At 43.2% G+C, this 16346-nt stretch overlaps 1 protein-coding gene across 1 annotated transcript; it reads left to right on the forward strand.

Moving 5' to 3' along the window:
- Positions 1–385: 385 nt before the first annotated feature.
- LOC125509065 (polycomb group protein EMF2B) lies at positions 386–13508 on the forward strand. Its single transcript, XM_048673943.2, has 22 exons — positions 386–600; positions 690–814; positions 1389–1557; positions 1672–1727; positions 3482–3596; positions 3682–3838; positions 3913–3990; positions 4778–4914; positions 5902–5961; positions 6114–6238; positions 7404–7468; positions 8463–8515; positions 8779–8832; positions 8920–8979; positions 10199–10245; positions 10319–10467; positions 10759–10885; positions 10984–11032; positions 11922–12005; positions 12158–12237; positions 12785–12874; positions 13086–13508. The coding sequence occupies exons 2-22, from the start codon at positions 780–782 to the stop codon at positions 13210–13212; spliced, it is 1917 nt and encodes a 638-aa protein (XP_048529900.2). The 5' UTR covers positions 386–600; positions 690–779; the 3' UTR covers positions 13213–13508.
- Positions 13509–16346: the final 2838 nt, after the last annotated feature.

The raw sequence follows: 16346 nt of genomic DNA on the forward strand, positions 1-16346 counted from the left end.
TTGTGGAGTAACGACGATGATAAGTTGGACCAGTCAGCTAACGTCTAATGTGAAATGATGCGAACAAGGAAAGAAACCCTTGCGGAAAAGCAGATGCTTCTGGTACGCTCACGATTACGATCGGACGGCTCAAAGTCTCGCATCGACGTGGAGGCTCGGAAAAGCGGAACCTTCGGATGCGTTCACGATTGTGATCGGATGGCTCAAAACCTCGAATCGACGTGGAGGTTCGGAAAAGCAAATGCTTCCGATATGTTCACGATTATGATCGGACGGCTCAAAACCTCGAATCGATGTGGAGGTTCGGAAAAGCAAATGCTTCCGATATGTTCACGATTATGATCGGACGGCTCAAAGTCTCGAATCGACGCGGAGGCTGGGAGGTAGTTGATAAATTAAAGAGGAAAAGGGAAAACTAATTTCTTCTTCATCTGGTTGCTCCCTTCCGGCCCAATGCGGCTCTAAATCTCTCTCCGCCGCCGCGCCGTCGCCGACGCCTCACGACCGGAACGTCGCCGCCACTGACGCGCCTCGACGCCGCCGCCATCGCCGTCCCTGCTCTCTCCACCCCGTCCGCGAGCTTCGACATCGGTCTTTGAGGTACGACCGCGATTTCTGTCATCCAGTGATTATTATCACTCAAATCGAACCCTAACTAATTTTAACCTGCACAAATTTCTGGTGTGCAGGCGCGCCACCTAGACCAGTCCCCGCCGGTTGATGCCCCTTGTTAAATCCGCCCGTCCGCGACCCTGAGGAGCTCGGCGGCAGCGAGGAGGATGCCTGGCCTACCTTTACCTGCCCGGGACGCAGCGTACGCCTCTCCCCCCTAACCTATTTTACTGTTGCTGTGCTTATGCTATACTCGTGCTACTTGTTACTTGAGCTGTGTCGAATTTGCCTGGTCATGTCTGTGTGGGCAATGCAGGAGAATTTTTTTTTAGTACAATGTTAGAATCGCAGTTGGATACTGCACTGTGGTCTCTGTGTGTGTAGGATGCTTTGTGGGATAGTGAAGTTCTTTTCACTGTAAGTGGCTACTTCCAAGAATTAATGTGTGAGTATATTCAGAGCTTACCTTGTTGCATTTGGAAATTAATAAATGAGTATTGTCTATTGACTCATCCCTGGTTGGTAACCTATGTCGGCTGGTTGCACCTGGAAACTAGTAAATGGCCATTTTTATTTCTAAGAATTAATCACTGGAAATCTGTGTGGCCCACCTTGGTTGTATCCAGATTCTGAGAAGTAGCTTAGTTGTTCTGTAACTGTTCAGCTGCTTTGCAGATATGCACTCATGTATATATGGTAGATGGTTTTCTTGATCTTAATAGTGAGATGAGATGAATGTATCTTCTTCTTTTGATGTTGGTGCTGCATACATGCAGGGACGCTGGGTGTGAATTCAGTTACCCTCAGTCTGCAGACCAGATGCGCCAGCAACAGCTTAGAGCTCGATTATCTCCAGATGAGCAGCTTGCTGCTGAAGAAAGTTTCGCGTTGTACTGCAAGCCAGTTGAGCTATACAATATCATTCAGCGGCGGGCCATTAGAAATGTAAGTTCCATCTTAACTTTGCAGCTTCATTTGACATGAATCACATGTGTTTATCACATAACCATCATGTGCAAGTGATTTGAGATACCAATGATCTCTCACTGACTTTTGCAGCCCGCTTTTCTGCAAAGATGCCTTCATTACAAGATACATGCAAGCCGAAAAAAGAGGTACACACTTTGACTCTACTGCAGAACATGCTGACACTCAGAATTGTTGTGATCCAAATCCAATATGTCGAGAAAAAGAAAGGACTGTCCTGTTTCAAAACGTATTTTCTTTTTTACATAGCGGACACTTCACTATTTTTTATTTGCGAATTGCAGAGACTTCACTATTATGTAGTTTGCTGATTCCTTTAGCTGTCTTGGAACGGCGTACATAAGGTTGTTATGATTAGAGTTGAATTAAATTGGAAATGCTTTGAACATAGTAGTAGTATCAAACCGTAGATCCTACTCCACCCAATAATTTGAAGAACGTAGCAGGATTTTTTCATTATTCTTAATGCTTATTTATTAGTCATTTGGAAACTAATTGGATTGATAATTTCCCTTCCGAATGCCATTGCCTAGGTTGGCTATGCAACAGTTAGCACATACATGATCATAAAAAGTAGGAGAGAAATGCATCAGATGTCGATAAACTTGGCAAGTGGAAACACTTAGGCACGCCGCCTTGCGAATCATGCATCTGCCTCCCTTAATTTGGCAAAGCGGATCAATTTTAGTCCAATCGAGCCGGGGTATGGCAGGCAAAAGAACGGCATGCTGGTGGTGACATGGCATGACTGGGATCTTGCCAGGGGTTTTCCTACATGCGGTACACATGAGTGAGGCGCTCTGTGTTGGGGTTAGGATATTTTTCCAGATAGGTCATGTCGGAGGGGTCACACACTCACGCACAGTGTGATCCTAGCATGAGCATTACATTAGACCCATCTTCTAAAGTACAATTAAAGCACAAATTTGTGGTTATGTGTTTCTAGCACAATTGTTACATAGTAATAGTTTAATTCCTGGTCAAATGTTTGTTCTACTGAAACTTAGTACGCCTGGTATTTGAAACAGAGGTGGTACTATATATTGTATTACACATTTGGTACATTTGTGATCTATGGAACTTTAGTGTGTGTACTATACACATGATGTTTATTCAAGTATGGCTCTTGGTATTCGCAAAAAAAGTATGGTTCTTCGTAGAGCAAAGTGTACTTTAGTTTACAGTGTGCCTGGGCTTTAACAATTCGCTAGCTTTTCTCATGGCTCTCGACAAATTCGTCCGCCCAACAGCTCGAGACCACCACCGTCCCGCTCTGGTGAGCCGTCAAGAGAGTTTTGATAGTCGCCTGTGATGGCAAGCACTACTCCTAGGCCCGCCTCAGCTCTCTGTGTAGGAATCTGAGAGCGATGGTGGCCTCAGGCTCCGTTCGAGATTCTCAGCGGCTTGTGCCTCCTCCCGCCGGAGAATGACTGCGGCCTGCCGCTGTGGCCCTGGGTGGTGCTCCTCCACAGATCGAGGGGGTGAGATGTGAGGGTGCGAGAGACATGGCAGTGAGACGAGCTCATTTTATTTGTATTTTTATCGCTAATAGACGAGGAACCATGTGATTCCACCGATTTGGAGGAATCTGTTGGTTTGGCATCGGAGGGGTATATCCACTTGTGGGGAATCAGTCTGTTCCAGTTTCTTCTCAAACCAAACACAAGAACCAGTGCCAGGTGCAGAACCAACCTGTGACATTCCATCCCATGCCCCAAACCAAACACACCCTAGTAGAAGCTGAAACGGTAGCTTGGCCAAACAAGGCCCAAGTGATTAAGTTCTCAGGTGTAATGTCTGTTAAACTATGTACTAACCACTTTTGGATTTTATTGTCTATTCATCGTGCAAATGCTGATCAATGTTTGTGCTATGGATGTAGGATTCAGATAACGGTATCACTATCTCGAGGTACAAATACCGAGTTGCCAGAACAGAATATCTTTCCTCTTTATGTTCTGTTGGCTACACCTACCAGTAATATTTCGCTTGAAGGGGTAAGTCTGCCTATTTTTTAGTTCCACACATGCAACATTTTGTACCAAATGATCTCTTATCTCATTAATGCATAATGTTTTGCAGCATTCTCCAATATATCGATTCAGTCGGGCTTGTTTGCTTACGGCTTTTAGTGAATTTGGTAATAAAGGTCGCACCAAAGCTACGTTCATAATTCCAGACATCAAGAATTTATCAACCTCCCGAGCTTGCAACCTTAACATTATCCTTATCAGCTGCGGTATGATGTGCTTCATATGTGATGTTTATGGTTTTACATTTCTTCACCACAATCACATTTGGTTCCCTTTTTAGTTTCGGAAGGGCAAGTTGGGGAAAATCGTGGTGAACATAACTGCTCTGTGGACCATGTGGAAGGCTCTGCTCTCCAAAGTAAGCTTGTGGTTGTTATTTTGTGAAAAAAATACTTAGTTACTAGAATAAGCGCATGCTTACCGTTGTTTAACACAGTATGTTAAAACTTAGCAAGTAAGACATTTAGATAGCCACACAAAAATGTGTGCCACACAAAATGTGTGGCACACAAAATGTGTGCCACACAGGTTGAGCTACCACTAGCCAGTTACTGTTGCTTATCATGTGGTGGAAGATATAATTGTATTCTCAAATGCCCAATTCTTGACAAGAATGAAGACCAGTGATCAAACTATGTTTATCTCCCAGTATGCTAAGCTAGTTCACGCTCAATATTCTTGGCCAAACCAATCCAACCCTTGCAACCACCTATCTCACAGCTAACAGCAACTTACCAGACCTTCTCTTGCATGGAAGATCAGTATTACAGTCGTTGGAAATAAAAAATAGTTAACAAACATTCCTTTAATCCATGGATAACTACTTAACAAAGTGTAGGTGAGCAAGATCTGGCTATGTTTACGGACTTTACTGTGGTTAGGAGAATCAAATGAAAAGTATCCTTAAACATTGCATTATCGGTTTTTGACAAGGGGCTACTAGGCCATGTATGCCATTAGTTTAGATTATTTTATCTCCTTTTAGGGTATAGTTATTGTCAGTCACCCATACTGGCTAGTATAGCTAGCACATGTGCCTTCTGAAATAAAGTGTAAAGAATACATTGAATCTCAGAAACCACTTATGATTTGTAGTGTTGTTGAGTGCAGTTATTTACTATCATCTATGTGATGCATTTTGTCAGAGCTTGAAGGGAAATGTTTCTGGGGTAAAATACCAATTGATCTACTTGGTTCGTCTTTGGAGAACTGTGTAACTTTAAATTTGGGACATACAGTGGAGTTGGCTTCTGCAGTTAGTATGAGCCCAAGTTTCTTAGAGGTATGCCAATTCAACTTGCTCATGGTTTTAAGCTTTAATGTTCCTATTGTATGCACTGCAAATTTTCTGTAGTATTTAACCATAGGATGGACGAAGCAAAATCCTTTTGCAGCACCTGAAGCATGTTTCAACTACATAAATTACCTTAGCCACCTGTACGTTAAATTTTGACGATCTACCCCATGTACCTTCTGCTATCTAGAAGGCTGTAGTGCTTGCAATTAATTAGCACATCCCATTACAGAAGTTCAGATGGAAAATCGTCAAATTAGTAGTGCAATTTGCATCAAGATAACTGAACATATTATAAGATGAACATTAACAGTAAAGGTTGAAATTGTAGTTTATGGATATTCCAGTGATTCTGCAAATGTGTTCCATTCAGTTCTTTCTCAGGATCCGCTATCTTTTTTGTTTTTAATAGAAAATTGTTAAATCAAGAGAGATAATATGCAGTGTAGTGGCAACTACTTGCCAATCTTAGGGGTTGTTTGGTTCCCAGTCACAACTTGCCACGCTTAACCATAGGCAAGCCACAGTTTTTTGAGGTACATACTTGTTTTTCGCCACACTTATAGCTACCTATATGGCCTATGTGTCATAGACACAAATCTTTTGCACAACTTGCCATGCTTAACCATAGGCAAGCCACAGTTTTTTGAGGTACATACTCTTTTTTTGCCACACACTTAACTACCTATATGGCCCATGTGTCATAGACACAATCTTTTGCACAACTTGCCACGCTTAACCATAGGCAAGCCACAGTTTTTTGAGGTACATACCCGTTTTTACCACACACTTAACTACATATATGGCCCATGTGTCATAGACACAATCTTTTGCCACACTTGTGGCTTTAATTTTGTTAGCCACTCTTTTGCGGTAAGCCACACATTGCTTAAGCAAAATTAGCCTTGAACCAAAGATGCCCGTACTTGACTCTATATGTTGACCTACTTGCCTTTCCTTTTGTTATATATGCAGCCGAAATTTATGGAGCAGGACAGTTGCTTGACATTTTGCTCTCATAAGGTTGATGCTACGGTAAGTTTATCCCTGTTACTTTATTTTTTATCTAATAATTGTTTCCGCATTTAAGTGGGTAAGTATTTTTTATATAGGATGTCAGCACCTTACTGCAGTATGTTCTGTTATTTACTTCCGTAGCTTCTCTGAGATTTGTATTATTGTTGCAGGGTTCATATCAACTCCAAGTAGGCATATCTGCTCAAGAAGCTGGTGCAAAAGACATGTCTGAATCTCCATATAGTAGTTACTCATACAGTGGTGTCCCACCTTCTTCATTACCACATATCATAAGGTAACACTACTACATGTATATGCATATCTATAGCTCTATTTATCGTAATAGAGTCGTGAGTAACTGCATTCGCTTGCTTGGAGAGCTTAGCTCGAAGATATCTATTTTGAGTTTTTGACAGGGTTTAGTAGATGGCCACTGTTTTGCAGTCAGCGCAGCTGAGCTTGCTGCCTGCTGAAAACATTTTATGTGTGTGTGGGTGGCATGTACCAAATGTGGCAAAACCAACATGGACAGGCTGTTAAATGTTCTGTTTCATAGTTGAGGGTGAAAACTGGACGTCTGTGACAGTTGAGCGGGCTAAGATGGACCTGTTCATTGTTAGGTGTTGTTTTAGAATGCACGGAGTCTATCTTTTAAATTGGCTGCTAATATACACAAATATATACTGATTTGTCATGTTCAAATAATAGTTCTAGATTTTCCATAGAAAATACCTTCAGATCATTATACTACTTTTAGTTGCTTTCCTGAAATATAGTTGAAGAAAGTGATGGCATTGGTCATAGGGACATAATGCAAAATGAAATGAACATATTGCAAACACAAAGAAGTTCTCAGCGCCACACAATAGATAGCGCAGTGGGGGGCGATTGGCAGGCGAGCGGCAAAGGTGGCAGATATCGAGAGGGAAGTGGGCATGTGTGCGTGGGGAGAAGAGGGGGGAAATATGTCACCTTGAGAGAAGAGGACGCAGAGTGAGTGCACACAAGAGAAATCAGAGAAGGGATTAGGATTTCACTTACAATTAAGGTAGGAGGAAAATAAATAAGATGGAGGTTTATTAAGAGGATTATTGTGCAATTAAAGCCGAATCTGAGAAAGTCCAACTAAAATTCTGAATCATTCGGTGAAAGTTGGATGGATGGTTCAAATTGTGTGGATTCCACAAACATGTATTGGTACCTTCTATATAGATTTAGATGTCTGAAAGGGCAGGTAAAGGAATGGAGTCAGTATATCAAATTTCTGTTAGTGCCTAGTGGTGGGGTTTTGGCTACCGGCTCAGGTTTGTTGTGCTCTTGTGTGACCTTAGCCTAACCGAAGCACTTGTTGTCTGGCCAGGTCTTAGTGTGACACTTTGCTTTTACTTTCATCTCTACAAATGCATTTGCGTTTCAATATGACCAATTGAGCAGATATAATTTTTTTGTTTTCCACACAGGTTGAGAGCTGGTAATGTGCTTTTCAACTTCAAGTACTACAACAATACTATGCAAAAGACTGAAGGTTATCCCTTACACAAACATTTGGGTTCATGTGTTTTTTCAGTTCCACACTTCCACTCACACTTGTTTGTATCATGTATTTGACATTTTTTCTAGGTGTTCTACATTTTCTCCTTATACCTGACTGTGAAAAGTAATGAACTAGATATGTTAAATATCTGAATAAATGATCCACCAGCATTGAACTATTAAAAGATATTCTGCTAAGACCCTTTCTTGGTACACATGTTGGAATAATAGCTACTTCTGTTTGATGGTGGTAATCTTATTTACTTTGTCACACTAATTGTGGTGCCATAGCTAGTAACCTAGTGGAGAACTTTACGCTGTTACGCTTTAGGTTAGCATATGATCCTGGAACTAAAGCTGGCGAGCTAAGTTCGGTAATGGTAAGTATAATGGTTTTAATGTACTGATATGTTTTTAACTTAAGAAATGGCTTATAAATTTCTCTCTGAATTAATTATGAATTATGCATTTTTTTGTTCTGAAAATCAAGTTCCGTGTCATTACCACAAACGCAAAAGTCAGATATGCTCCGTTAAAAAAGATGCAATTACTGAAAATGCTGGTGCATAAGACAGAAAGCACACACCTCATATGATCTGTAGCGCTTCAGAATGATAGTGTAACATTGAAATTGGAAGAATAGATTTTACGAATGTGTAAAGCATGGGAGACCAAAGTATCTTAATAATCATAAAAGGAGTGCTATGTGCTGTATTTGGTGGCGTAGTTTAAGGTATATGTTTGCCCATGAACTGATGTACGTATTGCTGATTGAGTGCCGTATAGCTCCAGCCGTGTTTTTTAGTCCTTTGTTGTGAATGCTGATCATGACAAAGATCCAGTGTTAGATTCGAGCAATTACCTATGTTCACTTTACGCCACTTATTGACATTTGTTGGTAAAAAGCCCGAATAATTCTGGTTGGTTCGTGATTCTTTGCTCTTCTTGTTTTCTTTTTGTTTCTTATATTGGTCTTTTCTTACCAGTCACTGAAGATTTTGCTTGCCCCTTCTGCTTGGTAAAATGTGGAAGCTACAAGGTAAAGTTTGATGCAAAGTTCCATTTGCACTGTATTTATTCAAATGTCACTTTGCTGCTATTGGCTGGTGGATCATTTCACCTGCTACAGTTAGGTAAAACCAAATATTTTATTCTCACTGCACCACTAATGTCTAGATGTTCTTTGTGATGAAATTTGGATTGTGTTTGCTTTCTGCACGACCTTTCTATTTTTTTTGGGAACAATCTTTGTGCCCACTTTCTCAGGGCAAATCTCTAATGTTGTGATCCTGGTGGTACTAGGGTTTGGGGTGTCACTTGAACTCATCACATGACCTATTCCACTTTGAGTTTTGGGTTGGTAAACCTCCGAAATTTCCATCACTAAATCTTATTTGCTTGTTGTCATACTTTGATCGTAATTTGTTCATTATGCTCAAACAGATATCTGAAGAATGCCAGGCTGTTAATGTTAGTCTGAAGACTGATGTCTGGAGAACTGAGGTAAATCAGAGATCTAGAACTTCCAAGTTAGCTGTTTGAACCGAGTGTTCTAAGTTTAGCATGTTATATGGCTTGATTTCATGGAATGGATTTTGTAGGAGAGTATTATCTCGTGAGTGTGAGGTTCGTGTTTGAAGGGGAGCCTTGGTGCAGTGGTAAAGCTGCTGCCTTGTGACCATGAGGTCACGGGTTCCGAGTCCTGGAAACAGCCTCTTGCAGAAATGTAGGGAAAGGCTGCGAACAATAGACCCAAAGTGGTCGGAACACTTCCCTGGACCCTGCGCAAGCAGGAGCTACATGCACCGGGCTGCCCTTTAGTGTGAGGTTGGTTTTTGGGGTACTGTTTGTGGGTTTGGCTAGGTCTTGGGCTGGAAGCGCTAGGCGCAGCTGCGCAAGGATAGGAGAGAGGGTGAGGCAGAGAGCAGGAAAGACTTGTTTTCCTTAGCTCTTTGTTTGACTTGACTCAGTAGATTACAATTTACATCTCGCGGTTTTATGCAGTATCCACTCATCCTATCTATAGCACCCCTAATGGAGCACCATTCATTTAGATAATCCTTGAATCTAGGATTCCTAACGAGTACAACTAATTTGAATAAAACTCTAGGATTCCTAACAAGTACAACTAATTTGAATAAAACTGGTTAATCCTGACTAACCGAGGGACTAACCGAACCAAACAATTAGCTTGGGTGGACTCATTGAATCAGTATGACTTGGGGTACAACTAATTTGAATAAAAAGGGTTAATCCTGACTAATCGAGGGACTAACCGCACCAAACAATTAGCTTGGGTGGATTGACTGAATCAATATGACTTGGGCCTGAGTCGTGTAAGTCCGACTCTAGCACCGAGACCGGCTGTGGTGTATCCGTCTTGTGACCTTTGCTGGTGCTCCATTGATAAGCGATAGCTTATTCCCCACATAACAAGAATATCCCTTGGTTTTCTGCTAATTAAATTCTCAGTTTTGTTCTTAGCTTTTCATCCTACTTTCTTGTATGCAAAGGCCATGAGCTGCACATATTATGCCTCTTGGTGATGATCAACCCATGCTTTCTGCAAAATTCTTTGACGAATGTGCAGGATACCTCGCAGAATCTGCTTTGCATAAGTTTTACGTGCTTGGCATAGTAAATCCATGGATCGTTAGTAATTGATTTGAATTGAAGCATTTTGTTTCTAATATTTGGAACTAATAATCCCAATTATTTTCAGCTTGTGGCTGAGGGAGTTGATCCAAGACATCAAACATTTTCCTACTCGTAAGCTATTCATCACTTTCCAAGGTGTTACTGCTGTGTTCTCTGTTTGATTTTCCAAACTGTGTTGCATCAGCTCAAGGTTTAAGAAGCGTAGAAGGTTGGGAATGTTGGGAACCACAGCTGAGAAAATAAGCCATGTACATCCACATATCATGGATTCAGATTCACCTGAAGACGCCCAGGCAGTGTCTGAAGACGACTTTGTGCAGAGGGAGGAAGATGGTACATTCTTATCTTGTGATTTCCTTTTCCTTTTTTCTTAGTCAACCAAATATTTTTCTTGACTTACTCATACAGTTTGGCAAACGAGTAAAATTTCCGGTGAATTTGGATTTTTGGTAAATTTAGAATGAGCTAGTTCTTTTTTGTTTCATGCACATGGAATTTCAGCATTGAGAAGTTCTGCATGCTGTTTTGAATATAACACACCTGAAACATTTTGATCCTTACCTTAGGTGAAGATTTATTTCTTACACGTGCTCATATCCCATTTCCGTTGTCTAAAATTTCCAGATATTTCTGCACCACGTGCTTCTGTTGATCCTGCTCAATCATTACATGGTAGCAATCTTTCACCACCCACAGTACTACAGTTTGGGAAGACAAGGAAACTATCTGCGGAGCGAGCTGATCCCAGAAAGTAGCCCTTCTGTTTACATTGCCGGTATCACATTATGCATTGTAAGATTTAAAATGTTAAGTTAAACTAACTGTTTTATTTTGTATACTGTCTGGCAGCCGGCAACTCCTGCAGAAACGCCAGTTTTTCCATTCTCACAGGGCACAGGTGTGTGGAAAATAAAAACCCTCTCATTGTATTGTTCTATGTTCTTTAAACTTTATTGTTCTATTTCTGTTGCCTGTTTGCATAGTTGATAGTTCCATAATTCTTGTATAGCCTTAGGATTTTGTATCCACATTTTGTTTTCTGGGTGCCTGGTCTTTAGTTATTTTCTACGGGGGAATAATCAGTGCAACCTCTAACTTAGCATTTGAATTTGATGCTGATTTATAGTCGAGGTCTAAAATGTTACTCCCTCCATCCTTTGAAGAGTGTACTTCCAACATTGTTGGAAAGTCAAACATTTATATGTTTGACTGTATTTATACAGTAATACACCAATATTTATGTCATGAAATCAGTAGCATTAGATTCATAATAAATTATGTTTTCATCATATACCTATTTATTTTCACAAACATTGATATATTTTTGCACAAACCCGGTCAAACTTTGAGATAGTTTGACCCTCCAACAAAGTTGGAAGTACACTCTTTAAAGGACGGAGGGAGTAGGTTATTTCTCCTCAGAGGTTGGTGTGCAGTAATACTCTTCTCCATTCATGATTAGCTTCTCTTGAAATAAAATATGGTGATCTGGAAGAGCTTGCGTGTTTATTTTACACAAATACCAGACTGCCAGTCTTGCTAGCGTAATGTCTGGTTTGAGTGTCAGACTATATGGTTGCACTTGGCTGTACGCCAGTCTTCGTTGTCTTGCTTTTAATGCAGATGCTCATCCTTTGGTTATTGCACTGCCCATAATTATTTTTGTTTATTGGATTTTAAGTATTATATACTATTTATTTGGTATTATGACTTTGGACTTTGGATTATCTACAGTTTATTTCTACATTTGAAATCTAACTTGACTGCATTTACTACGTTTCTTGTAGCCAATGGCACTGGAACAAGTTTTCTCGGACCGTGATAGTGAAGATGAAGTTGATGATGACATCGCCGATTTTGAAGATAAACGGGTCAGATACAATCATATTTTTTTCATCCTCTTTGTTCAGAAACATAAAATTTATATTCATGCTGTTGCCTACACATGAGCTCAAGTCAGTCTCCGTCTAAAAATTTATTTCTACTATTCCCCCTTTTAAGTTATTACATTTCTGTGTTGCAGATGCTTGAGGATTTTGTTGACGTCACAGACGATGAGAAACTTATTATGCATATGTGGAACTCATTTGTTCGGAAACAAAGGTCAGGACTATTTTTGCGTTCTTCCTGAATTGGAAATCTCTTTTTATGATTTTAGTTGTTGTGAAATTTTGGATATGAAAATTCTTCAAGTACCAAGTCCTCATCATTTTATATTGTTTTAAAAGGTGTTTTCTGATGCGTTAAGCTGGGGGTGTTTCCAGTGAGAAGGGGGTACCATTTTGTCTTCGTCTTGCACAGAATGCTTTGTTCTTCAGTCATTCTCATTTTGATGATTGTCGGAAGGCTGTTTGTTCCGTGTTGGGCATGGGTTATTTCTATATGCTTCTTTTTTGAACTTTTTCATATGACATGATACTCCATTGAAAGTTTTCATTCCGTTTTTTCTGTTGTTGCCTTCAGAACAAAATATGTTCGTTTGAGTTTGATTCGACTATGTGTATCCATCATATATGATATTTTTTCCTGCAGAGGATATCACAACTTTGTTTTGACAAGTTGTGTTCATCCTGTGTGGTACAAATTTTGGTCTAGTGATACCCACGGAACCCTCCATGTCCGTTTCTCTTACTGAATTGCTAAATTACAGGGTGCTAGCTGATGGTCATATTCCTTGGGCCTGCGAGGCATTCTCCCGGCTTCATGGAAAACATCTTGTACAGAATCCTCCTCTACTATGGTGAGTTGCTGAGCTATAGTTCTATCGATGTCAACTACTCCCTCTGTCCCGTAATATAAGTGTTTTTGACACTACACTACACTAGTGTCGAGAACACTCTTATATGTTGGGACGGAGTGAGTAGTATCTGCTTGTGGTCATCTGTAACGCCTAGCAAGGCACCTTTTTGTTTGGTGTTTATTTGACTTGCAATTTCTCGCTGGGTGAACAGGAGCTGGCGTTTCCTTATGATTAAACTCTGGAACCACAGTCTATTAGATGCCCGCGCCATGAATGTCTGCGGCACAATTCTTCAAGGCTACCAAAATGAAAGCGGCTCGGACCCCAAGAAAATGTGAGTCGAGCATAGTGCGCTCATTATAATTTAAATCAAGTGGGTGTTTGGAGGAGGCCTTAGGAGCAGGTTAAAGAGAGGGGAAAGCTGCACCTGAGGCCATGGAGGACTATTCTCGATTCTATTTATCGATCGGTTGTGTTGAAGCAGCAGTGATCCGGATGAGATGTGTTTACATGGACTGTTGTTGTTCGTCGTGTTCTGTTCCATGGATAAGCGCCTTTAGTGTCGCAGAACTTGTCGTATGGTCTGCAAACTTGAATCAGTGTTCCTTGTTGCAATAAAACCTATCTAAACTTATACCTTGCGTAAGCGTGTGCAAAATTATCATGCCGTTTAGACTAGCACGGCAAGGTCCTGACTTGGTGTCATAGAACAATACTTTAGTTTGGAAACATCATGATTATCAGGACGGGGGACGAGAAGTAGTACCATTACACACATCTATAAGAGCATCTCCATCCAACCAAGGCCCTCAAATCCTCCTCATATGTCTGAGCAGACAGCCCGGACGGGAAAGAGAGGAAAAAGAAGCCTAACCAACCGAGATTCCCAAAACCTTCCCCTTTGTTCGAACACAGCTCATTTTTTTTTTGAGGGAAACACAGTTCATATGTGAGGAGGAAATGGGGGTGTCCGAATGTGAATGTGACCATATTAGCCCGTACATCAGATCCGGCCCAACCTGTATCACACACACACACACTCTCTCTCATATGCATGTGTACAAACGGTTCTACAAAAATGCATGTGTGTAAACATTCGCAAACCCCCAAACGAAATCAATATGTTGGGAGGAAATGTGTCCGACACTCTGAATGTATCCGTGTGCATATAGAGGTAGGTGTCAAAATTCGGTAAGTTGGATTGGAGATGCTCTAAGACTAGTCATAGTGGAAGTAACATAAGTAGTAGTATACATGTCGCATAAGTAAAAAAGATGATGTGTTATGTAATTAAAGAGGAGAGAGACAAATGAAGTAACATAATATGTTACCATTACATAACTTTTTCAATGCAAAATGAGTCTACAAAGCAATAAATGTATACGACACTTTTTATTATGAAGGCAATAACATAGAGTAGGAACATATGTATGTTATTAGTCTAAGTTACTCCCCGCTATCAAAGTTCTGTAGATGTTCGAGGAAGATAAACTAAGAGCCAACGAGGGTCTTGCTTTCCCCTCGCAGATCTAGATGATAGATGCTCAAGAACGAGGCACCCATCATTTTTTGACGGAACATCGTCAGAGGGCCAGGTGCTTTGGCTTTGCATTATAGAAGAAGAGAGTTGATCCGATTTATGAGGGAAACCGAATCGAAAACCTAAGAGTGGCCCAGTTTATGAGGAAAATCAGACTGAAAAACCGCACACGCAACGAACCCTTGTCGACCACACGACCCAAGGCAACATTGCAACAAACACACACCCCCGACTCCGGAGCCGCCGCTCTGACCCCCCCCCCCCCCCAAGCGAGCCACAACGTCGCACGGTTCAGGCGCCTCGTAGCCCTTGCTACACGAGACGACCGCCCGCAGACCACGAACGCTATACCAAACATTCGGGGCCGCCGCCCCGACTTCCGGCCAGACCGACCCCACAGATCGCGTCGACCGAGCCGACAAACTGGCCACCCTCGCGGCACCAGGTCGCCGCCCATGCCAAGCAAAGCAGCGGACCCACCCCATAGGACCGCCGTTGCATGACCGTCCGAGGCCGCCGCCTCGGCATACATCCACCGTCCGGAGCCGCCGCTCCGGCATCCACCGTCTCGGCATACCACCAGAAGCACAAAAGCCACAAGCGCCAACCGGACCTCGTCTCCAAAGATGGCGCCTCCAAGAAGGATAAACGACGTCCAAGAAGACGCCGCCGCCATCCGATCCAGCAAACTAAATCTGGGTTTTCACCCGAAAGATGAGGTTCCTTTGGTTGGAGGCGGGTCGGGGCTCCCCGACAACACCATCAAGATGGAAACGGTGCAATAGAGCGCCGCCGTCGCCGGCACCGATCGAGTCGGGCAGAAACTTTCGTCCAGAGCCCCAGGACAACCACCATCACCGTATTGCCGCGAGGACAGCCCACCGCCCCGCAACCCTTACACATCCAGGGAGACACCACCCTCACCGGAAGCACCAGCGGCCATGCCACACAACACCGGCCCGGAGCCGCCGCCAACAGCCATGACCACATCTCCACTGCTCGCACGGCCGGAGCTGGCAGAGCATACACCCCTCCGGAGGCCAGGGACCGCTCCCCACGACCGCCGCAGCACATCCACCTACGCGGCGCCGCCGTGCCGCCATCTAGGAGTTGCAGCACGCTGCCACCACCGCAGCTCAACCAGCCAGACTTGCAGCTGCCGGAGCCACACGCCTGGGCAGCCCCATCGACGGATCCAGCCTCCTGGCGCCAGATCCGCGGAGGCCGACCCAGCACCGCCCCACACGACCCACAGGGAGGGAGGAGAGGAGAGAACGGCACCGCCACCATGCTCGGGGCCGCCGCCCCGGCTTGCCTGCGCCGGTGAGACGCCGCCGCCGCCAGTCGCCTCGCGTCGTCCAGGGCCGCCGCTACGCGTCTCGCGAGGAGAAGTCCCCGCCGCCGCCGAACGCCGAGCGGGCTTTGCCCGTCGGATTCACTTGGCGGCGGCTAGGTTTCGCCCGTGCTGCCCCCCTGGGAGCGACGCGAGCGAGTGACTGAGGCACCCATCATCATCGTCGTATTATTGGTTGTACGTATCTAGATGTGTTTCAGTGCTTATCGCTGCTTTATATATAAAGCAACGATCAACATCACTCGATACAAACGCACGCCCTCATAACACACACACCCCCACCCAAAATAGGATACATAGGCGCTGAGTGCGGCAACACCATCCCTAGCACTACAAGAGCAGCCGGGGGTTGCAGCCATGAACACCCTACCGTGAAGAAGTGAAGCTGCATATGAAGAACCATGGGCTCCAAGGCGGCGCCTTTAGGAAGGGGACGACACCGGAGTGCCGCCACCGCCTGATCCGAGGATCAGAGTTTTTCCTGGAGCAACACGACGGGCAATGAGAGCTGCACCGACGCCTTTAAGAAGGGAACGAGCTTCCCCGCCGCCGGTCCGTCTGAACATGGAGCAGTTTTT

This window comes from Triticum urartu, chromosome 5A (assembly GCF_056163025.1).
Source record: "Triticum urartu cultivar PI428250 chromosome 5A, HENAU_Tu73, whole genome shotgun sequence".
NCBI lineage: Eukaryota > Viridiplantae > Streptophyta > Magnoliopsida > Poales > Poaceae > Triticum > Triticum urartu.